General features: G+C 35.0%; 2 protein-coding genes across 3 annotated transcripts in view; both read right to left on the bottom strand.

Moving 5' to 3' along the window:
* The window catches only part of LOC108752558 (UPF0769 protein C21orf59 homolog), a 60,770-nt gene extending 54,679 nt beyond the window's left edge, over positions 1 to 6,091 (bottom strand). The window contains exons 1-5 of the mRNA XM_018493440.1: positions 5,755 to 6,091; positions 4,937 to 5,086; positions 4,257 to 4,342; positions 4,002 to 4,172; positions 3,417 to 3,632 (exon numbers count right to left, since the gene is read on the bottom strand). Of these exons, the coding sequence (XP_018348942.1) occupies positions 3,417 to 3,632; positions 4,002 to 4,172; positions 4,257 to 4,342; positions 4,937 to 5,086; positions 5,755 to 5,893 (762 nt within the window). The 5' untranslated portion in view covers positions 5,894 to 6,091. The remainder of the gene's footprint in view (positions 1 to 3,416; positions 3,633 to 4,001; positions 4,173 to 4,256; positions 4,343 to 4,936; positions 5,087 to 5,754) is intronic.
* Positions 6,092 to 8,468: 2,377 nt separating this feature from the next.
* Positions 8,469 to 18,371, bottom strand: part of LOC108752602 (rho GTPase-activating protein 7) — a 220,473-nt gene continuing 210,570 nt past the window's right edge. Inside the window, exons 10-15 of one of the 2 annotated variants that reach the window (XM_018493545.1) lie at positions 11,727 to 13,449; positions 10,961 to 11,298; positions 10,699 to 10,850; positions 10,136 to 10,417; positions 9,755 to 9,934; positions 8,469 to 9,412 (exon numbers count right to left, since the gene is read on the bottom strand). In XM_018493545.1, coding sequence (XP_018349047.1) covers positions 9,298 to 9,412; positions 9,755 to 9,934; positions 10,136 to 10,417; positions 10,699 to 10,850; positions 10,961 to 11,298; positions 11,727 to 13,449 — 2,790 coding nt within the window. In that variant the 3' untranslated portion in view covers positions 8,469 to 9,297. Of the gene's footprint in view, positions 9,413 to 9,754; positions 9,935 to 10,135; positions 10,421 to 10,698; positions 10,851 to 10,960; positions 11,299 to 11,726; positions 13,450 to 18,371 lie in introns of both variants that reach the window. The other variant, XM_018493544.1, reaches the window with a different exon arrangement.

Raw genomic sequence — 18,371 nt, forward strand, 5'->3', positions numbered from 1 at the left:
AAACATGATCTTTTGATACCTGCAAATGATTTATACTATCTAAACGTTTTTTTTATCTAAACAATTAATCATCGTCATGATTAATTAATTCTTATCTTTTCGAATTTCTCATCTTGTAAGTCCTATCGTTCTCTCAAACTACTAAAATGCGATTGTATCGCTCTGATAAAAACAAACGTGAAACTGAATTGTCATCGACCTACATTCGTCATAACTGCAGATTAAAATCAAGTGCGTCCTGTCAATCACGCAGCTTGTCGCTCAATATTTGAAGGATCCTTCATAATGTAGACACCGTTACATGCTCATTATCGCGCATCGCAATTTATACAGAGAGAAAGAGAGCGGAGAGAGAAAGAGAGAGAGAGAGCCATTAGATAGAATTTCTCATTTACGCATCGACGCGTCGCAAAAAGCTTGTAAAATGATTCGATGTCTGATGGAAAGTCTTAGGTCAACATAAAAATGATGACCAAATAATGGAAGCTTTCAGACACGTCAATTCTAGAGGACCGCATTACGTGATAGGACAACCAGTGAATAATAGAGATACGACCGCAAGTGAATTGTATCATAAAAAACATAGGATAGTTATTTGGATTTATAAGCTTCCCCACGTCATAAGTAGATACAAATAGAAATTGTACCTATCACATCGTTAGTATATTGCTTAAAAATGGCAGCTTAATATCGATATACCATATATCTATTATATTCAACAATAAATTTTTGAAGAATGCTAAATTAAATTAGTTTAAAGTTTTTTCCTTTATGTAATATTGTGAAATATGTTCTATAAAAATAATAAACACGCGTAACAAGTGTATATATTCATCATGTTACATAACAGTATATATAGATATATGTTCTATTATAGATAAATTAATTAAAAGGAAACTAATTGTATTCGAGTAAAATACCGATCGTTACACAGATCGAAATATATCGAATTAAGATGAAAATTTTATTGAGAATTCTAACGTGATAGAAACTACACTTTCGTTCTTTAGCGAGAGAAATTATTGGAACTTAGGGACGGCCATTGGACGAACTGAACAAATTACGTTGCAACAAACACCGTGGCCTGTTTCTGTCGTTCTCTTAAGGAGAGCAAACCAAACGTCATAAAAATTCACGGACGCAATTTCCTGTGTGAGACACGTATCAATTAGAGACTAAATCGACCGATAATTCTTAAGGAGATTCTTAATGAGAATATTTTTTTTAATTATTCATGTAAGTCTCTTTAAGACGACGTAAAATACGAAGTACATTAATGTAATTAATTTTATAAATTAATAGACTTAATAAATTAAACCTAATTTCCCCTATACTTATTAATTAATGCGAAATTTCGTCGGAAAATAACAAATTATTAAGATGCTTAAAAAAAATTATAATAGTATTTTTTTCTCTGTTAATAATAGTAGCAAGATTAGTTTTAACTTTATAATAGAGATTGAAAAATTAATTTGCTAAGTGTTTTGAAATTAATTTTAATAAAAAAACAAGCTTCGAAATCAGTATTCCTGTTACATAATAATAACAATTCTATTAATATTATTGTTGACCATTATCGTTTCAATTTAATATGATTTATAAAGTTAATATATTTCATATTGTTATTTTTTGAAAATTTGGAACAATAACCTTATTAAATCACGCAGACATTAATTCTGCTACATAATATATCCGATTTAAAATTTTAAGAGACAGATTTATTTATATATTCTGTATATTTTTTATTGCAGTCTTTTTGTAATACACATATTCCACACTCGGTTAAAATTTGATTTCGAAGAAACGACATGAAGAAAAGATAAACCTTTAAAAAACAATTTAGTTAATTAGCCCTTGACAAAATACTATGATCTATGATTATTCAAGCGGACAGTTTGGGAAAATTAGCATACCTGTTGCTACCTAAAGAAAGATGTTCACGTATTTCGTACACTTCATGATAATAAAAATAGATTAAATAAAACACGAGGTATGTATAATAGATTATCTTGAAACATTAGCTTCTCTTAATTGATTATTGATCTATGTATTGTACAATAACTATACGTGGAAGTCGTACTAGATGTTATTTGCTGCGACTGCAGATCGATAATGGAAATAATAGAAATGAGACATTTGCTTCTACGAGTTCACCTACCCTTTATACCAATATTTATAATCTTACAGTTAAGATTGTCTTAAGTACAGTCTTAAGTTGTCACAAGTTAATCGCAAAGCAGTATTAATATTTTAAGATGGTAAGCAGTATAATTATTTAAGATAGTCTTGAAATAAGAATAAATTATGAATACTGGCATAATCTCTGCAATTGTATCCATAACATCTAAATTATTTAAATAAACTATTTAAATCACAATATGTATTTATGTATAATATTATGTTACTATTTTAAATTTGAATTATTAAAAAGCCAAAAATATTTTTACGTAAATAAAAAATAATTTATAGATATTTCTATGTATTTCTATGTATTAAACGATTACATCATAATTTATTGCGTATAAAATAGTTTTATAATAATAAATAATTTGAGGGATTCTTCTATTTTAATATAAATGGAAATAATTAATGTATAAACAAACTGCGATATTATTTTATACTGCGATTTTATATCGTGAATATTTTAAACTGCGTAAATTAAACACCTATGTTAAAACAATATATTATTATTAAAATATTGTTTAAATCAACGTAGTGTTACAGATTCTGTAGAATTCTAAAATTAAATTAATTTTTGATCAATGCTTCAGAAGTATTAGATTATTGGAAGAGAAAATTTGCAATTAGAGAAAGCACGTGTCAACATAAACGGCTTGAAAGATCAGTATCAACTTAAACAAGCTTGCGAGCTGTTTCTGAAATAAGCTACCCTACTTCGAATAGGGCGTACAGAGGACACGCGCGTGATCGATAGGCATGTACTATCTTTTCCTAAGCACGTGGATCAATGGAGGCGACTTAAAGGTACGTTCTCGCTCTGGAATATCTCATGAGTAGTATTAAAATCGATTCTGTTTTATAAAAATTATTTAAAAATACATTGCAAATTTTGCAATATCAATTATTTTATTGATAAAAAATTATAAAATTTTTAAAAAATTCTGCAATTATTTCTATTTCTAACTTGTACGTGCTATTGATTTTTGAACGAGCATTTAGGGATAAAACAGAACGCGTTAAGTTCAACTACAGCTTGATCACCATTTGTTGTTAACGTCAATGTTACTTGATAATTTTTTCATACAAATTTTTTGAGATCCAATTAAAACCAGTTGATGTATGTTTTTATGATTGCTACATTTTGTTTGTCAACAGTTATTAGAGAAATGTACATACCTTATTGTAAATGATTCATCCGAGATATTCATCGATATATTGTATAAAAGGACACTTACCTTCAGCTGTTCTTGACGACGGTATGCGTGCAACATTAATTGTTTCCGTTCATCTTCTGACATTAATGGCTCCCTCGCTGGTTTTCCAGATCCTCTCTTTTGTAGTTTCACGATCACCTTGGTTTTCTCGTTATTACCCACAAAGTCCTTCATCTTCTTCCCAGGTAATAACTCCTTTCCGGAGAACCATAGTTGAGCCAGTTGCATATCGATTACCTGCAACAAGTGTGTATCTTTTCAAATGTCGATAAAGATGTTGCCTATTTCCAACATGAATTTCTTCACGAGTGATACAAAAATTTAAATAACATTTTCTAGATTGGCTTTTCCTTTTAGCCATCTGTACAGCATTTTTAAATGACAAATTAAATTTGTTTGAATGTACGTCATGATATTTTTGCATTCTGTCTGAGTGTCTTTTTAACGTACATCTATAAAAAAATATGTCTCTTATTTTTATATTTATTTTAACATATCCAAAGCTTATTAAAATCGAAGGAGGATATGATTACAATTTTTGAAGTATTTGTGTTGTCTTATATTGTTATATTAATTATAAATATTTAAAACACAATACATACATACCTCGAGAGAAGCTTGAGTACCGGTGAGATCTTCGGTATTCTCAAACTCTTTACGTATCACATCGTGTGGTGGAAGTCCCATCGGATAAACAATCGTCACGGCGCCTCTTAACAAATCCAAAGCTTCTTGAACTGTCTTTTGAGTAACCAGTTTCTCTTGTTGCACTAATTTCTGCGATTACATGAAATGATATTAAAGAATTTGTGAACCGAAAATTTAGAAAGAGTAAAATGTAACAAATTAAATTGCATTTACTTTCGATGTCATGGTACGTGCATCCTCAATAGTTTTGTTCAGCACCTCTTGCATCTTTTCGTTGGGTTGTCTGCCATTCCTGCGACCTGTATTTATCTAAACTCAGTCTTAATTTATTATGTGAGATGTACATGTGCAACTTTAAACAATTTCGTGCAATTTATTTTCAGTAAAATTTTATATTACTTTGTAAATATTTGTAAAACTAAAATAAGAAATTCGATAACAAAATATTTCATGCATTTGTTTTATACAATAGTAAGATTATTTTCGTTACAAAATATTAAAATATCAAGATAATTTTACGATAATTATTTTAAAGTTTTATTGATATTATTAAAAAGTAGAGAAAAATAGGCAAATAGAAAATATAATAATAGAAATTAAAAGCTATCAAAAATAAAAAAAGAAAAATATATATATATAATAATTTTAGTAGTATAGCTTGCATTTATCATTAAAATATGAAATAAATAAAATATAGGTAATTAATATCACAAATTATAAGCTAATGTATTTAAAAAAAATGAATATACTTTGCTTTCTTTATTAGCTCCGCAGGCATTTTTTTTTAACAGTTCTTATGAAAGATCTATGATTCATTATTGATTATGACAAGAGGCGTTAATTTTTATAGTAAAATCTATTATTATGCGAGGCCGGCGAAAAATGTTACGTACCGATCTTGTCTTTGTTGAAAGTCCAACCGCCCATGGGCACGCACTTGTCTACCCATACGTCCTTGAGCTTGAGCTCCTCGACCTGATCGTCCGTGAGGCCCATTATGTCAGGTGGTAACATCACGCCGTGCTTAGCCAGCTCCTCGATCTCTGTTTTTCACGAAAGAGATACTTATGAGAGGGCAAACGCGCGAGAGGGAGAGTAAGCGACCGTACTCAAGTATATAAGTCCGTATAATTATCCCGCGTGACTAATATCACACGATGGCCAGGATAGATGGGTTCATAAACTCAAGCCTCGACTTCTTATTACATGCTGTTATTACTAGCCGCGGGTGTGCTCCGAAAGAGATAATCACTAATGGATTTTTCGCGTTAATATTCTGACTGCAAGGCCAGGGCCTGCCACATAAGTTCACCTCGTACCACAAAAACTTGTAAAAAATAATTGGTATTGTCTTCATTGCAACTTATTCGTTTCTTATAGTACATACTGTTCAATATTTCTTAGAACTTAAATTTTAAATTATATTTAAAAAAAAACTTAATTTTGTGTCATAAAAGAAGTAATGGTATCGGATAAGACTAATAATGTAACAAAAAAGAATTTTCGTACTTGTCCTGAATTTAATATAAAAGAGTACAATAAAAAATTATTTCTTCATATTTACCTTTTAATCTTACAATATAGTTATGATTCTTCAAAGTAGCCAAAATAATTCGAAATTTCTTAAATGTATGTTTAATTCTATTTTCTCAATATTTGGAAATCTGCCACTGTAAAGAGTATATAAAGTAAGTAGAGTAATAAAATTTACCATAACAAATTCTTGAAATCTTCAAACGACCATTGTAAATCACTACGATGTCAGATATGACATCGTCCACATTCGCCTCCACATCGGTATCATATAAAAATTGGCTGTCGTCACCTTTCTTCACGTGCAATCTCACCATTTCTATCAAGTCAAAATTTTCAACTGTTAACTAAAATTGAAATTCCTGTGCTATTAAAATAATTTATAAACTTGAAGTTTTATTTTGAATGGATGGTTATTAATTATAATTATTAATTTGACTTAAATGTCAAAATGAATTATGCTAAATGCATCAGCGAGTTGTCATGAGAAACCACGAGGAGAACTAAACACCCAACGATCCAACATATATTCACCCAACAAAAGCCTGAACAACGTCAGGATGATGCATCGTCCATAGTAACACAACTTATCGATTAAACAATGTGAATACAGCTATCAATGTGAAAGAAATTGAAATAAAATGTTCGCACAATTGATAAACAGCTGAAAAAGAATTAGACTGACCAAGCAATAGCGGTAATAAAACTAATGAAGGAGAGCAATGAAAGCGGATCGATAAGAATAGGAAGATGTTTTGTAATGAGTATATAACTTTGTGTTGCTCATTATTATATAATATACATATTTACATTCTAGTGGAACACGGATTACAAGAATAAAGACGTTCATATATCGTTACAAATATAAAGAAACGCCGACAATGCATCTCCATTTTGGTCGTCGCGTTTCTACTGGCGTTTTTTGACACAAAAATATGATATATTTGTATGATTGCTTAACGTCAATATATAATATATATAGCAGCAATTAATAATATTTTAAATATTTTCGGCGCAACGTTGCACAATAAAAATCTATGTCATAATCCATAATTCTCGGCTATAATGTAAGTGACTAGTATTACGTTAAAATACACTTAGAGTTTCAATTCGATGAGGTGCATCTTACGCAGGTCATTTTCCTGTTTGTTTGAGGTTCAAACAAAACGATCCATGGGCGTAACAAATGATTTGATCCATCAAATAGAATTTTGTTATGACTATTAAACATCACGTTATTGTCGAGTGATGCGCATACTGGAAATTTCAATCTGGTTTTCTCTTCTTTTATTACTTTTATGTCTAACGTTCTATCCAGTTATTTGTTACACCCACGTGATGGTCCCTATGATAATTGTTGCATACGGACATGTCAAACGATTAAACATCCTAAGCGTGTGTCCTAAATTAGCGAGCGCAATTAGTTAACTCGCGACGATAATAGACACGGCAAAAATTATTATTTTTGTTTTTGTTCATTTTAATTCTTAACATCGACACGAGTAACAGTGATTGCTTACATCGAATGGAGTCTTCATACCACTCGCGGAACATGATGGAACAACAAGATTTGGAAACTTACACTTTACTCAAAATCCTTTCGCATTGCTCGAACTACCGCGGCCATTGTGACTTCGGCGATAAATCTATGATAACGAGCAGAGCTGCACAATGCACTGCTTCGTTTACACAAATCGCTATATGAAACATATTTATTTTATTTCACAAAAAATAAAAAAGTTTAAAATATTTTATCAATTATAAGTAAAAAGACAAAATAAAATCATTTGGTGCTGTAAGAAAACAGAAACAATAGGTAACTTTCTCGAAAATGTTGTGTGTATATGTGTGTGTATATATAGCCACAAGTTATTTTTACTTAAATGTAGCCTCACTATGTATTTTTTCATACAACAGCTTAAATGGCGCAGCAGTGCATCATGTAACTCTGACACTGAAACGGCGTAGTTCTTTCTTTTACATGTAACAAACATGTGCTTATAAGAGCACATTTATAAATAGACACATGTATACATGCGTACGCGACATATTACATATCGGTTCGTCTACGTGTGACAACACTTATGAGAGAGGAAGAAAATTCCTCTCTCGAGACGTGAGTCGACTACTTTAATGTGATACTCTATGTGATAGAAAAATTGGCATTTGGTCCAAAAAAACATATATGAAATGCATGTGAAATCTGTATTTTCAAACAATACCCTATCTAGGCTTCGTCCCATTTTTAGGAGCCTGACGGAAACATTAATCGATCAACATCGTCATTATAAATGGTAACGAACGCTGTCAACTTAGATGCGGTTTCGTTTACAACTGTCAGCTGTACCAATAGCTGATTGGTGCATTCTACAAGCTTGAATGATTCTGCATAGCGACATTTAATTATGATTCGGTCCCACGGATTCATTTGTTCATCTTAAAAGTTTCATCAGGGCACATACTATAGTTGTGTTTAGTTATAGAAAAATATTTAACATGAAGTTCAGTAATAAAATTTTGCTGCAAAAATAAAATATTAAAAAATTTAGTTGTATCGTAATTTATATTATAATTTGTACAAGTCGAAATAATGACTTTTTGTACCAAGAAATTTTATTGATTTTATAAGAGAAAAATATTGTTAATCTCAACTTCATTTGCTCATCTTAAAGTTTCATCAGGGCACACACATATTATGAATGTGCCTATTTGTAGAAAAATATTTGACATGTCTAGTAATAAAATTTTGCTGCAAAAATAAAATATTGTAAAAAAAATTAATTATATTTAATTTATATTATATTTTGTACAAGTTAGAACAATGACTTTATATCAGGAAGTTTTATCAATTATATGATATTATGAAGAAAATATCATTAATATCAACTCTTGCTTTCTGATGTATCGTTCTATCTTATTTTTATCAAAGATATGAACTTGCTACGATATAGAATAAACCCATGGAGTCGCTATTTTTATATAAACACATACACATAGTCGTCGAAAACACCGAATGACGTTCATCTTTTATCTCGCAATCGGAAACGTTTTCTCTCATCGGTCGTTTTTTTAAATCTTCAGTATTAAAATGCAATTAAATTAAAAAATTGCAGTAAGACGCAATTTCAGATGTCGCGCCCAATTGCAATCGAAACTTCGTAGAATTTATAAATTCTCGAACAATAACGATGTCAGAATTGCACAAATGAGTCGTCCTTTATATTCCAAAATGGTCGATTTATCGAGACGCGCGTGAGCCATCTTCATTAAAATTGTTCAGTAAGATTATCCAGTCTCATTCTTTATATCCCATCCCTTACAACTTTTATAACAAACGGACGGCAAGATTTTTGTACAGTAAACGTCATACGGGGGATTCTATTACTATACTACTATACGATAAAATAGGTTGCTTATCTCAAATTCAAAAACAGTTGCTGAACATAGCTAACTACAACATCGGTGGGTTTTGGTTACTGATCGCGCTGATTGATGGAGATTATTCCTCATCGATAGTAGGCTGGACTTGTAATACGTCCTTTAGGATCCTGTTGTCATATTGCTGCTCGTCGGGTACTTGGAGAGTAGACATAGACGTGGAGGTGGAAGTAGAAGGGGACATGGAGGTGGACGTGGAAATAGAAGTGGAGGAGGAGAAAAAGGACGAAGAGGAAGAAGGAGAAGAACCGTGCAACAATAGCTGTTGCACGGTACTCTGTTCTCAAACTTTACTTTCAGGTCCATCAGTGGTGTGCTTGAAAGAATTACGGATTTTGCTAAGATGAAGGGCAGCGATATGTCCATAGCTCTTATTGTACCATTCAGGTGTGCGTCCCCTGAAAACAAATTATTATATTCCATTTGGATTTTCATCTAATCTCAAGTCTATTTAATATAAATTTATTTCAAATAAATAATAAAAGAATTATTTTTTAATAAATAAAAATAATTAAACTTTAAATACGAAGCGCCTTACAGTTCCGAGTGTTAAGATGTTGAACTAACATTCATTTAAATTGAATTAATTTTTCAGAAATAATTAAAAATAATTAAATAATTTTAAATAAATGAAGATAAATAAATCTCGCTTCAAATAAATTTCTGTATTTCTGAATAAATGTCAAGAATTGAATAAGATAAAGTGGGTTATATAAAGAAAAATATTTAATATCACTTACTTTGTATCGACTCTGGATAAATGCATTATGCGAGATTTGCCGCTACCACATGGTTCGATAAGATAACGTGAGGCCAAAACGATGCCGCGAGTTCCTCCAAGCATGACAGGGGCATCTGAATGTTGCACGGATGTTTCGACAATGACGCAAGCACCTTTAGGAAGATCATTTCGCCAAGATCTGCAAAAATTAGTAATACTAATTAAAAATTAATAAAACTAATTAAACATCTCTACTAATCGCAAAAAATAAATTTACAAAAAATAAAATATTTGTTATTTATAAAAATACAATAATTTTCAAGTGTTTTCTTTTTATTTAAAATAAATAAAAAAAAATACATTTTTGATCATGACAACTGATGTAACTTTTTTAATTTACCTTAATACACAATAATCTCGGGCGGGCAGCGGACTCATGTTCCCGGTGGCGTATTGGAAGACCTCCACATTGGTGTCCAATTTGGTCACCAGTCTATATTTTAAAAGTTGTGGGTCCCAGATGTGTCTTTCTCTTAGCACACGATGTAACAGCTCGTTTGGAGGAGCCTCGACTTCGGTTGATACTCGCCAGAGACGAAGCGGATGTCCATCACCAACCTTTTTATATGCCATTTCTACGCTGTTGTCAGCAGGATTGTTTACTGTGACCCAACCGCGACTTCTGCTAGAACGAATTACAATCTTCAATTCAGCGCATTATAAATCTTCTGTTAATCTATTTTATTATTCTATTACTTGTTTTATTTTATTATTTTATTACTTTTATTTATTTATGACTTGTTTGATCTTGACTCGATATACTGTATTCTTTTCAGTCTTTCTTTCATTTATATTTGTCTATATAAAGATATATATCTCTGATTTGAAAATTTTTAACCGTTTACATTACTTCATTATTTTTTTTCACAAATAAATTGAATCATAATAATGACAAATACTCACTTTTCTCGCGCTTCTTTCAGCAACGCCGTGGTACAGGCGTACAGGTATCCCCTCCAATCCTGCTTCAATTCCGAACCGAGTTCCTCCAGAGCGACTGGAATGCTCTCTTCCATATAATTAAAATGACACTGCGTTAACATGTCCGACGAGACCTGAAAGAACCGGAAGAGGCATGAGCCGTGCCCTTCCCTCGTTCACGCTTGTGATCGAACCAAGCGCGCGAGCAATCGAGATCGACGAATAACGATGCTTTAGCACTCACCATGAATAATTCACGATGCATCTTGACCAGATACAGAAGACAGTCGTGAGCAGCTTTATTTTCCGACAATTCCCGCTGATCGGGAATGCCCACAGTCTTTCGCCTACGTGGCGACACGCTGCTCGACCTGTTAGTCACGTTTGTGTTACTGTGGTTAAAGTGAAACAGGCTCGGAGCTAGACACACAGCTAGATTCGAGGCTGTCATTTGGTTATAGGGCGAGTTGCTGGCGACATGATTGAGAAAATCGAGCAGAGTTTCCAGTGCCTCGCGATGTTCATCCGGGAGTAGTAATAGGACGCACTGCACAGCATCGGGTCGCAATTCTACTGGTACATCTGCGAAAACAACCGATCCATCATAAAATCATGTTTCTCTCTCCGTATGATTAATTATAGTTGTTAATTTTTAAATGCTTTTTTGATATCATACTCGACTTTTCTTTTTCTAATACTTCTTTTCCGTTGCTTATAATTTTTTTTATTAATAAAAATACGTTACTTGATACCGTTATGTTCCTTAATATATACTATAACATTTCGATTAAACAAAATTGTTTACAATATGTTTATTTTTATAAAAGTTATAAGCAACCGAATTAGAGGTTGGATATACGCCCAAGTGTGTTATTCCCATAATGTAGTGTTCAAGAATCTGAAGACACGGTAGTGTCACGACGCTAAGCGCAGCGACACTGCCGTGGCTACTTTACGACGAATTGCGGGGTGAATTATACTTTAGAAAACATAGAATCGCATAAACTTACGTTGAAAGATAGCGATGAACGTCTCCGAGAGCTTGTTCGTCAGCAGAGCCTCCGGCAGTTCTCTGAAATACTGTTTGACAAGATCGGCAACATCGAATGCCTGCTGTCCGTCAAAATTGATATTGTCCCCCTGGGTTTCCGTCATGATCTTCAACTTTTGTATCCTCGACTTGACGCCACTCTTTCTAAAGATTCCCACCTGATCGAGAGCGTTGGCTCTCAGCCATCGCAAAGCAATCTGGATACATTTAGGTAACGCTTGACCGGTCCTCTGTAGAGACAGCAGGAGTGGCACTCCGAAAACTGTCTTGTCTTTATAATCAGGCGTCTTAATTTTCCTGATAAATTTCGGAAGCTCCCAGTTCCAACCAGTGCGATGAGTCGGACAATATCGTTCCATACATGCTGTGAGTTTTAGCAGTGCCAGTTTTCTTAGAACTAAAAGTTGTCCGCATGACATGGAAGCCATCGCTCTAGGACACAATGGATCTAAGGGTTCGGGATAGAGCGATCCTCTCTGGAAGCTGTGCCACCTCACAACGGTACCTTTGTGCCTAGGTAATTCTTCTTCCGGTTCGGAATCCCTACTAGCCACAGTGGAGCCACTCTCTTGACTGCCGGCCAATTCAGAGCTCCTGGACCTAGATTTTTCTCGATAGACTGTCACCTCTTTAGATAGCGACTTGCCTTCCCTATGCGATTCATCACGGCGCCGGAAGCTCTTGCGCATCTTATCCTCCCGCTTCGAAGGTACTGCCTTTTCATCCTTGTCTTGCGCGAGTTTGTCGCGATACCTCTGCGATTCCTTGCCGAGATTTAGGCTACCGCCGCGAGTGTTGATCGGTGAATTTTTTCCCGGCGTGGAATTTTGGGAACGCTCCTTGGAACTTTGAGAACGTACGTTTACGAACTCTAGCACCTTCGCGTGATTGCTATTAGCATCACGAAAATATCGGTGTCGCCAGTTCATCGGCTGGCATTCGGAGTCGCTCAGCGCGCCCTGATCCTCCCTCCCGCGATGTAGAAATCGGCGGGCGCGATTCATCTTTGTGCGAGTCGGCGTCGGCGTCGGTCCACCACCTTGCGAACCATCCGAGCAGTAGCTGGAGGAATCGTCGCCGAAGGGACTAGGCGTGTTCGCCATCGGGGACGGTGGTAGATGATAAGGAGAGGCCGGTAGAGTGACCGGCGAACCGGGAATTTGTGTGACAGGCGAAGCCGATAGGAGTTCGTTGAAGGACACCGGTGCCGGCTCCGTGGGCGACACATCCACGCAGTTCAGTTCCTTCATCTTCTGCTGCATGGACATCACATCGAGCACTTGAGGACCGCTGATCACCACTCCGTCACGATTCTGGCGTTTCCTCCGTCGCGATTTTAGGGACTCCACGCGCCTCAGAAAAGCTTTTGCGCCGTCTCGTAGCCTCTCCGAACCGGATCTGCGAAACCGCGTACCGTTTTCCCCATCAGGAAGAGTTCCTGGTGGTAAGCTGCCGTACCGTAGATTCTCCAGCATGGTGTCTTCCGCCTCTTCAGCCTCCAAACGATCTTCGAGGGAGTCGTCCTCGGACGCAGCATTTTGCCCGGCGATCGCTTGCAGCCTCTCGACGTTTGCCGTTGTGACGTCGCCTATGCGTGACCAGCGTCTTGTCCTCTTCTCGAAGGTCCATTTTTCGCTCAAGGCGCATTGCGTGTCCTCGTCGGATTCGTCACCACCAGCACTCTGTGTATCACAAATGATAACACATAATTTAAAATAAAGCGAATTTTAATGTACACCAACTAATACTAATTATAATACACAATATTTCTCTAAAGTCGCATTAATGCAACATTCTATAATAAGTAATAATAAATCGGAGAAAAGAAACGAAAAGATCATACGATAATAATTATTTGGATAATAGTTATGATTTTAATAAAACAATTTCTAATATAGAGAAAACATATTAATCAGTTTTAAGAAAAATTGGTTTATTAAGGCCGATCGTTGAAGCATTAGATTTAATTGAATTATTTTGCAGATAACAACCATAATAATTAATTTTAACAATATCATAGTTAAGAATATTTTAAGAATATCATAGTTATTCTGATTGACCTAGATTTTCAAGCAAAAAACGCGATGTAGCAAAATGTGATTCACCAAGCTGAATCTGGATCCGGGAACTTGATTCGAATGTGAGAATTCCATTCGTGCGGCTTTCGCGAGCAGGGCCTCGAACCCATTTATTTCGCACGAGGATAATCCTGTCGCGTGCAAGGTGCGATTCGGGCAAGTACAAAGTAAGTAATAAACTAGCCGACCGGCGCGTATAATCCGTAAAAGCCTGGGCGTTTCTTCCGCGGGATTACAGCAGACTAACAAAGTGGCGAAAGAATGTGTGACTCATGTTTATCTGGCGTAACGTCCATACGAGAGAGAAACGTAATGCTGAAAATAAACGATACTCATTGAATGTTTAATGAACGACAGTACTTTGCAATCAATTCGTAACGACGAAAATAAGGACCGCCATTGAAAAACATGCGAATCGCGCCCGTGCTCTGTAATTAATTGTAGAAAGTGTTCCGTGCACCGGTCACTTTTACCAGTTGTAATCGGCGATGGGGTCTTAAGGTCTCAAGTTAAGTATTTCCTGCTGTGCCCTCGGTAATAAAAGAAAAAAAATTACCGGCTCCATAATCGCGAGGTCATCAGTTGGTGTAATAAGAATTTAGTGGTTTCCGAAGGACTGACGGACCGGAAAACTCGAGATTTTCGAGAAAAAAATCGCGCTGTTATCACAAGGTGATTTCGATTAAACTCCGATTAACTTATGCCCATTTCCAATGATGTATTATAGATTAACTTTAATCTCGGTTTAACTTACTCTTTGTCTTTTTCTAATCTTTAAAACTAGAAAAAGACGAAGAGTAAGTCGAACCGAGATTAAAGTTAATCTATATTGGTGGAAACGGGCATTAATCGGTTAACTCGAGCGACAGATACCCGTTTTTATCAATGTAGTATTTAATTTTAATCTCCGTTCAATTAACTCTTTATCTTTTTCTAGTTTTAAAAATTATTATAGAAAAAGATAAAAAGTAAGTTATTCTTAATCCTTCTTTTGACACATTAAACATAATTCTATTAATTAATAGAATTTTATTCGTTTAATATTTACTAAATATTTTATTATTTGATAAATAAATTATTAAATATAGTAGTGTTGATTAAGTTAATCAAAGTTTGTTTGAAGTTGCTCTCAACAAAGTAAAAAGAATTACATTTAGTGGAAATAGAACATTAGACAGCCAGATGTTGTCGGAAGAGATAAAAATTAAATAATCTTTTATTCCTGAATGATATGTAATAATTTCTTATGTAACCATCAATTTTATTCCCGATCATCATCAATTCAATAAGTGTTACAACAAAAAACGTTTTAAATTTTCGTCACGTCAAAACAGTTTACGTCCTAATTATGTCTCCTAAATTAAATTTCATTGTACCTTTCGAAATTTATGGTAGGCTATTACTGACTTACACCACTGCTCCGCTCAACGGCCCAACCGACGAACTGACACGGCCCCAAACCGCGTGTTCCTAATTCATTTCAGGAAGCTTTGGACGTCCGGGAGAACGATTGTGCGCTTTTATCGCCACAATAAATCCCGTTTTATGTAGGAAATACGGCGTTTCCAGGGCAGGTTATGATACACGTTGTAAAAAAATAATTTACTAGAACAATCTCGCGCAGCGCAACATGGGTGTTGAGTGGCTGATGCTCGAAATGGGTTTACAGGTCTCCGTCATGGAGCGAAGTTTCGTTTTTTCGCGTCTCCCACATGCTTCTTATTTTTTTTCTCGTTCGATTACGCGAGTGACCGAATAATAATGAGGTAGTGTTTCTCCTCGGGGATGTGGGCCACGGATAAAAATACGCGACATTGCACGCGCGGGATATCGGCCTGGAAATAAGGCGTGGGCGACGCCGGCAGAAAATAGATTTTTGAGATTTTCGAAGTGCATTTCGCGTTCTGTATTGGACTAATGCTAAAGGCGGGGCAGGCGAATGAGCTTTCGAAACCTTTCCGCCGAGACAGAAATAAAATCAGCCGGATGACGTCTGACAGCGACGTCGTCGACGGTATCGTCGCGAAGGCGACGTCGACTTTGGTGACAAACGTCGAGTCTTTGATGAAGCCTTTTGACGAGACAAGGTTCACTGGTGTAAGCCACGGTATAATTGCGAAACTATTTTTGCGCCGCTAATTATTCCTTCCGATGGCCCCGTGCGTATAAATAAGACATCTCTTTTGCGCGTGGTAACACACAGAAATGGCACATTTCTTTTTTAGTGGCGCCAGCTGACATCAATCATCCAAGAATTGGTACCAATGTCATTATAATACTTATATTCATCTAAAAATAAATCAAACGAAATGTAAAATGCATCATAGTTAATTTCAACAACACAAAAATATTTACAATTTTTACAATACCATTTTTGACTTTATTATCCTGTAATAAAGGTATAATAAACTTTTGGTCGAGTTAGGGAAAAATAAAAAAATGTTGCAAGAAATTTTATTCAATCGATATTTATGCTTTAATTCTTTGACTTCTGCACGGATTTTCGTAATCGGTTCTTTTGCGTCGAACTATTTTTATATCATTTAACCTTTTTGTTTGATGTACTATCATAAAGGTTTGAAATCTTTAATGTGCTACTATAATATTAAGCAAAGAAGAATCATCTTATCTTATTAATATTTTCTTCTTGTTTATTGAAAGTAAAGACTTCTTCTGTTTAACAAAGTTTGTTTCTTTTACTGAATCCTTTTTACAGATATCCATTTTAAAGTAAATAGTTCAACACGAAAATGAATAAAATAAACATAATCAGAGAGCGTAAGTGCAAAAAATAGGTTTTAGTGAAGTATGGTTGCTATATTATTATTATTTTTTGTTTTAATTTTTTTTAGACAGCTCGTATTTTTTTAAGCGTGATATTATGAGAATATTTTGCATACTACTAGTGGCATATTGCGGATTAACTGTGTTCTTATAAGTAATAATCTAACCTTGTTCTATTTTTAATTAGCTTGATGAAAAATGGCAAAACCAATCAGATAATTACTGAGCAGGTGAAAAAACTGAAAGACATGTTATAGTTAGAGACACCTTATAATTGTGTAGTGTACATAGTGTACGCTATTTTTAATCAAACTAGAAGATTGATCAGACTCTCACTTTTAGGAACTCTAAGCATTAATCATCCCTATTTTATATAATGTAATTTTAACTAAACTTTTATTTGAAAAAATTTACTTAAAACATTTCCAGTAAAATGTTTTTCAAATAAATATCTTCGGTTAAGTTGATGGAGTCAGAATTCAGAATATGCTATATACAGTTAATGCAAAATATTCTCGGTTCATATATAATGATAATAAATAAATGTGTACATAATCAAATTCATACACGTGGCATCCTGAACTCACATAGGTGTGTCACAATTGAATACACATGCAGTCAAAATGTTAAAAGTCAGCGTCTTTATAAAGAGTTGCATAATTTTCCTTTCGTAGACTGTCGCATTTCTTGTAAATTGCGCATTCATAACTAAGATTCAAAACGTTATTCTCGCTTCTTAGATGAGAAATGTGCGCGTATGTGTACGCGTGTTAAACGGTGCCACCGTGGAAACTGTATGAGACTTTTCTATGGTGAGACCGGGTCTATTGTCATGCATTAGCGTGGATCACGTGAGGTCGCACACAGACATACAATTTGTGTGTGCTCAACGTAAAAATACAAAGGCGTCAAGTTTCGTAACGAGAAGCGATGTGTCGGTCTTATTGTTAGAAAGCCAACCGTCTCTTCGGGACGCACGAAAAGACGCCTATTTCGGCTTAGTCACCTTTATAGGGACTTGACGAGATACCACGAGAAGTTGCAGGGGTCACCATTTCTCTTTTCTCGGTAACGGAGCAACCAGGGCAGCCTCTGATAGAACGGATTGATGGATAACAGCGGAACGAAAAGCTCTCGGATGCGTGAATACCGATAACGACTTTTCGGATCAATAAAAACTGGAAGGCTAAATAGAATCTCTCGTTCGTGAATTGCGATAAGTACTTGGCATCATGACGGAGAGGCTGACGAGAATATAAAGTATCCATTACTCTTTCAACGTATAAAATTAATGGTTTAATACTTTATTGACATAATTCAGAAGCACTTCAGTTTGACAATTTATATTCTAAAGTTTTTTTCTTTGATATAAATGCAATTAATACAGACCATCGTATATTCGACTACGAGAGAAGCCGACGAGAAATACTTCGGTGTTTCTAATTTTTATCCCATATCGCGTATTTCGATTATTTTTACTTTCTCTCCGACATTTCTCGCCGTCATCATTAAATATTAACCGGCGTCACGCTTGACGAAGGGCGAGACGGCGAGACGACTCTACGAGTCAACGACGAAGACTATAGACATGTATTTATGTTGCGGAGAATCGACGCGATAGACACTTTTCTTCATCCTTCTCCGAGGAGGATGCACCTTAGTAATGCATTTAATGCGAGAGCGTCGGCATCAATTCTCTCTCTCTCTCTCTCTCTCTCTCTCTCTCTCTCTCTCTCTCTCTC

Source organism: Trachymyrmex septentrionalis, unplaced genomic scaffold, assembly GCF_001594115.1.
Source record: "Trachymyrmex septentrionalis isolate Tsep2-gDNA-1 unplaced genomic scaffold, Tsep1.0 scaffold60, whole genome shotgun sequence".
In the NCBI taxonomy this organism is placed as follows: domain Eukaryota; kingdom Metazoa; phylum Arthropoda; class Insecta; order Hymenoptera; family Formicidae; genus Trachymyrmex; species Trachymyrmex septentrionalis.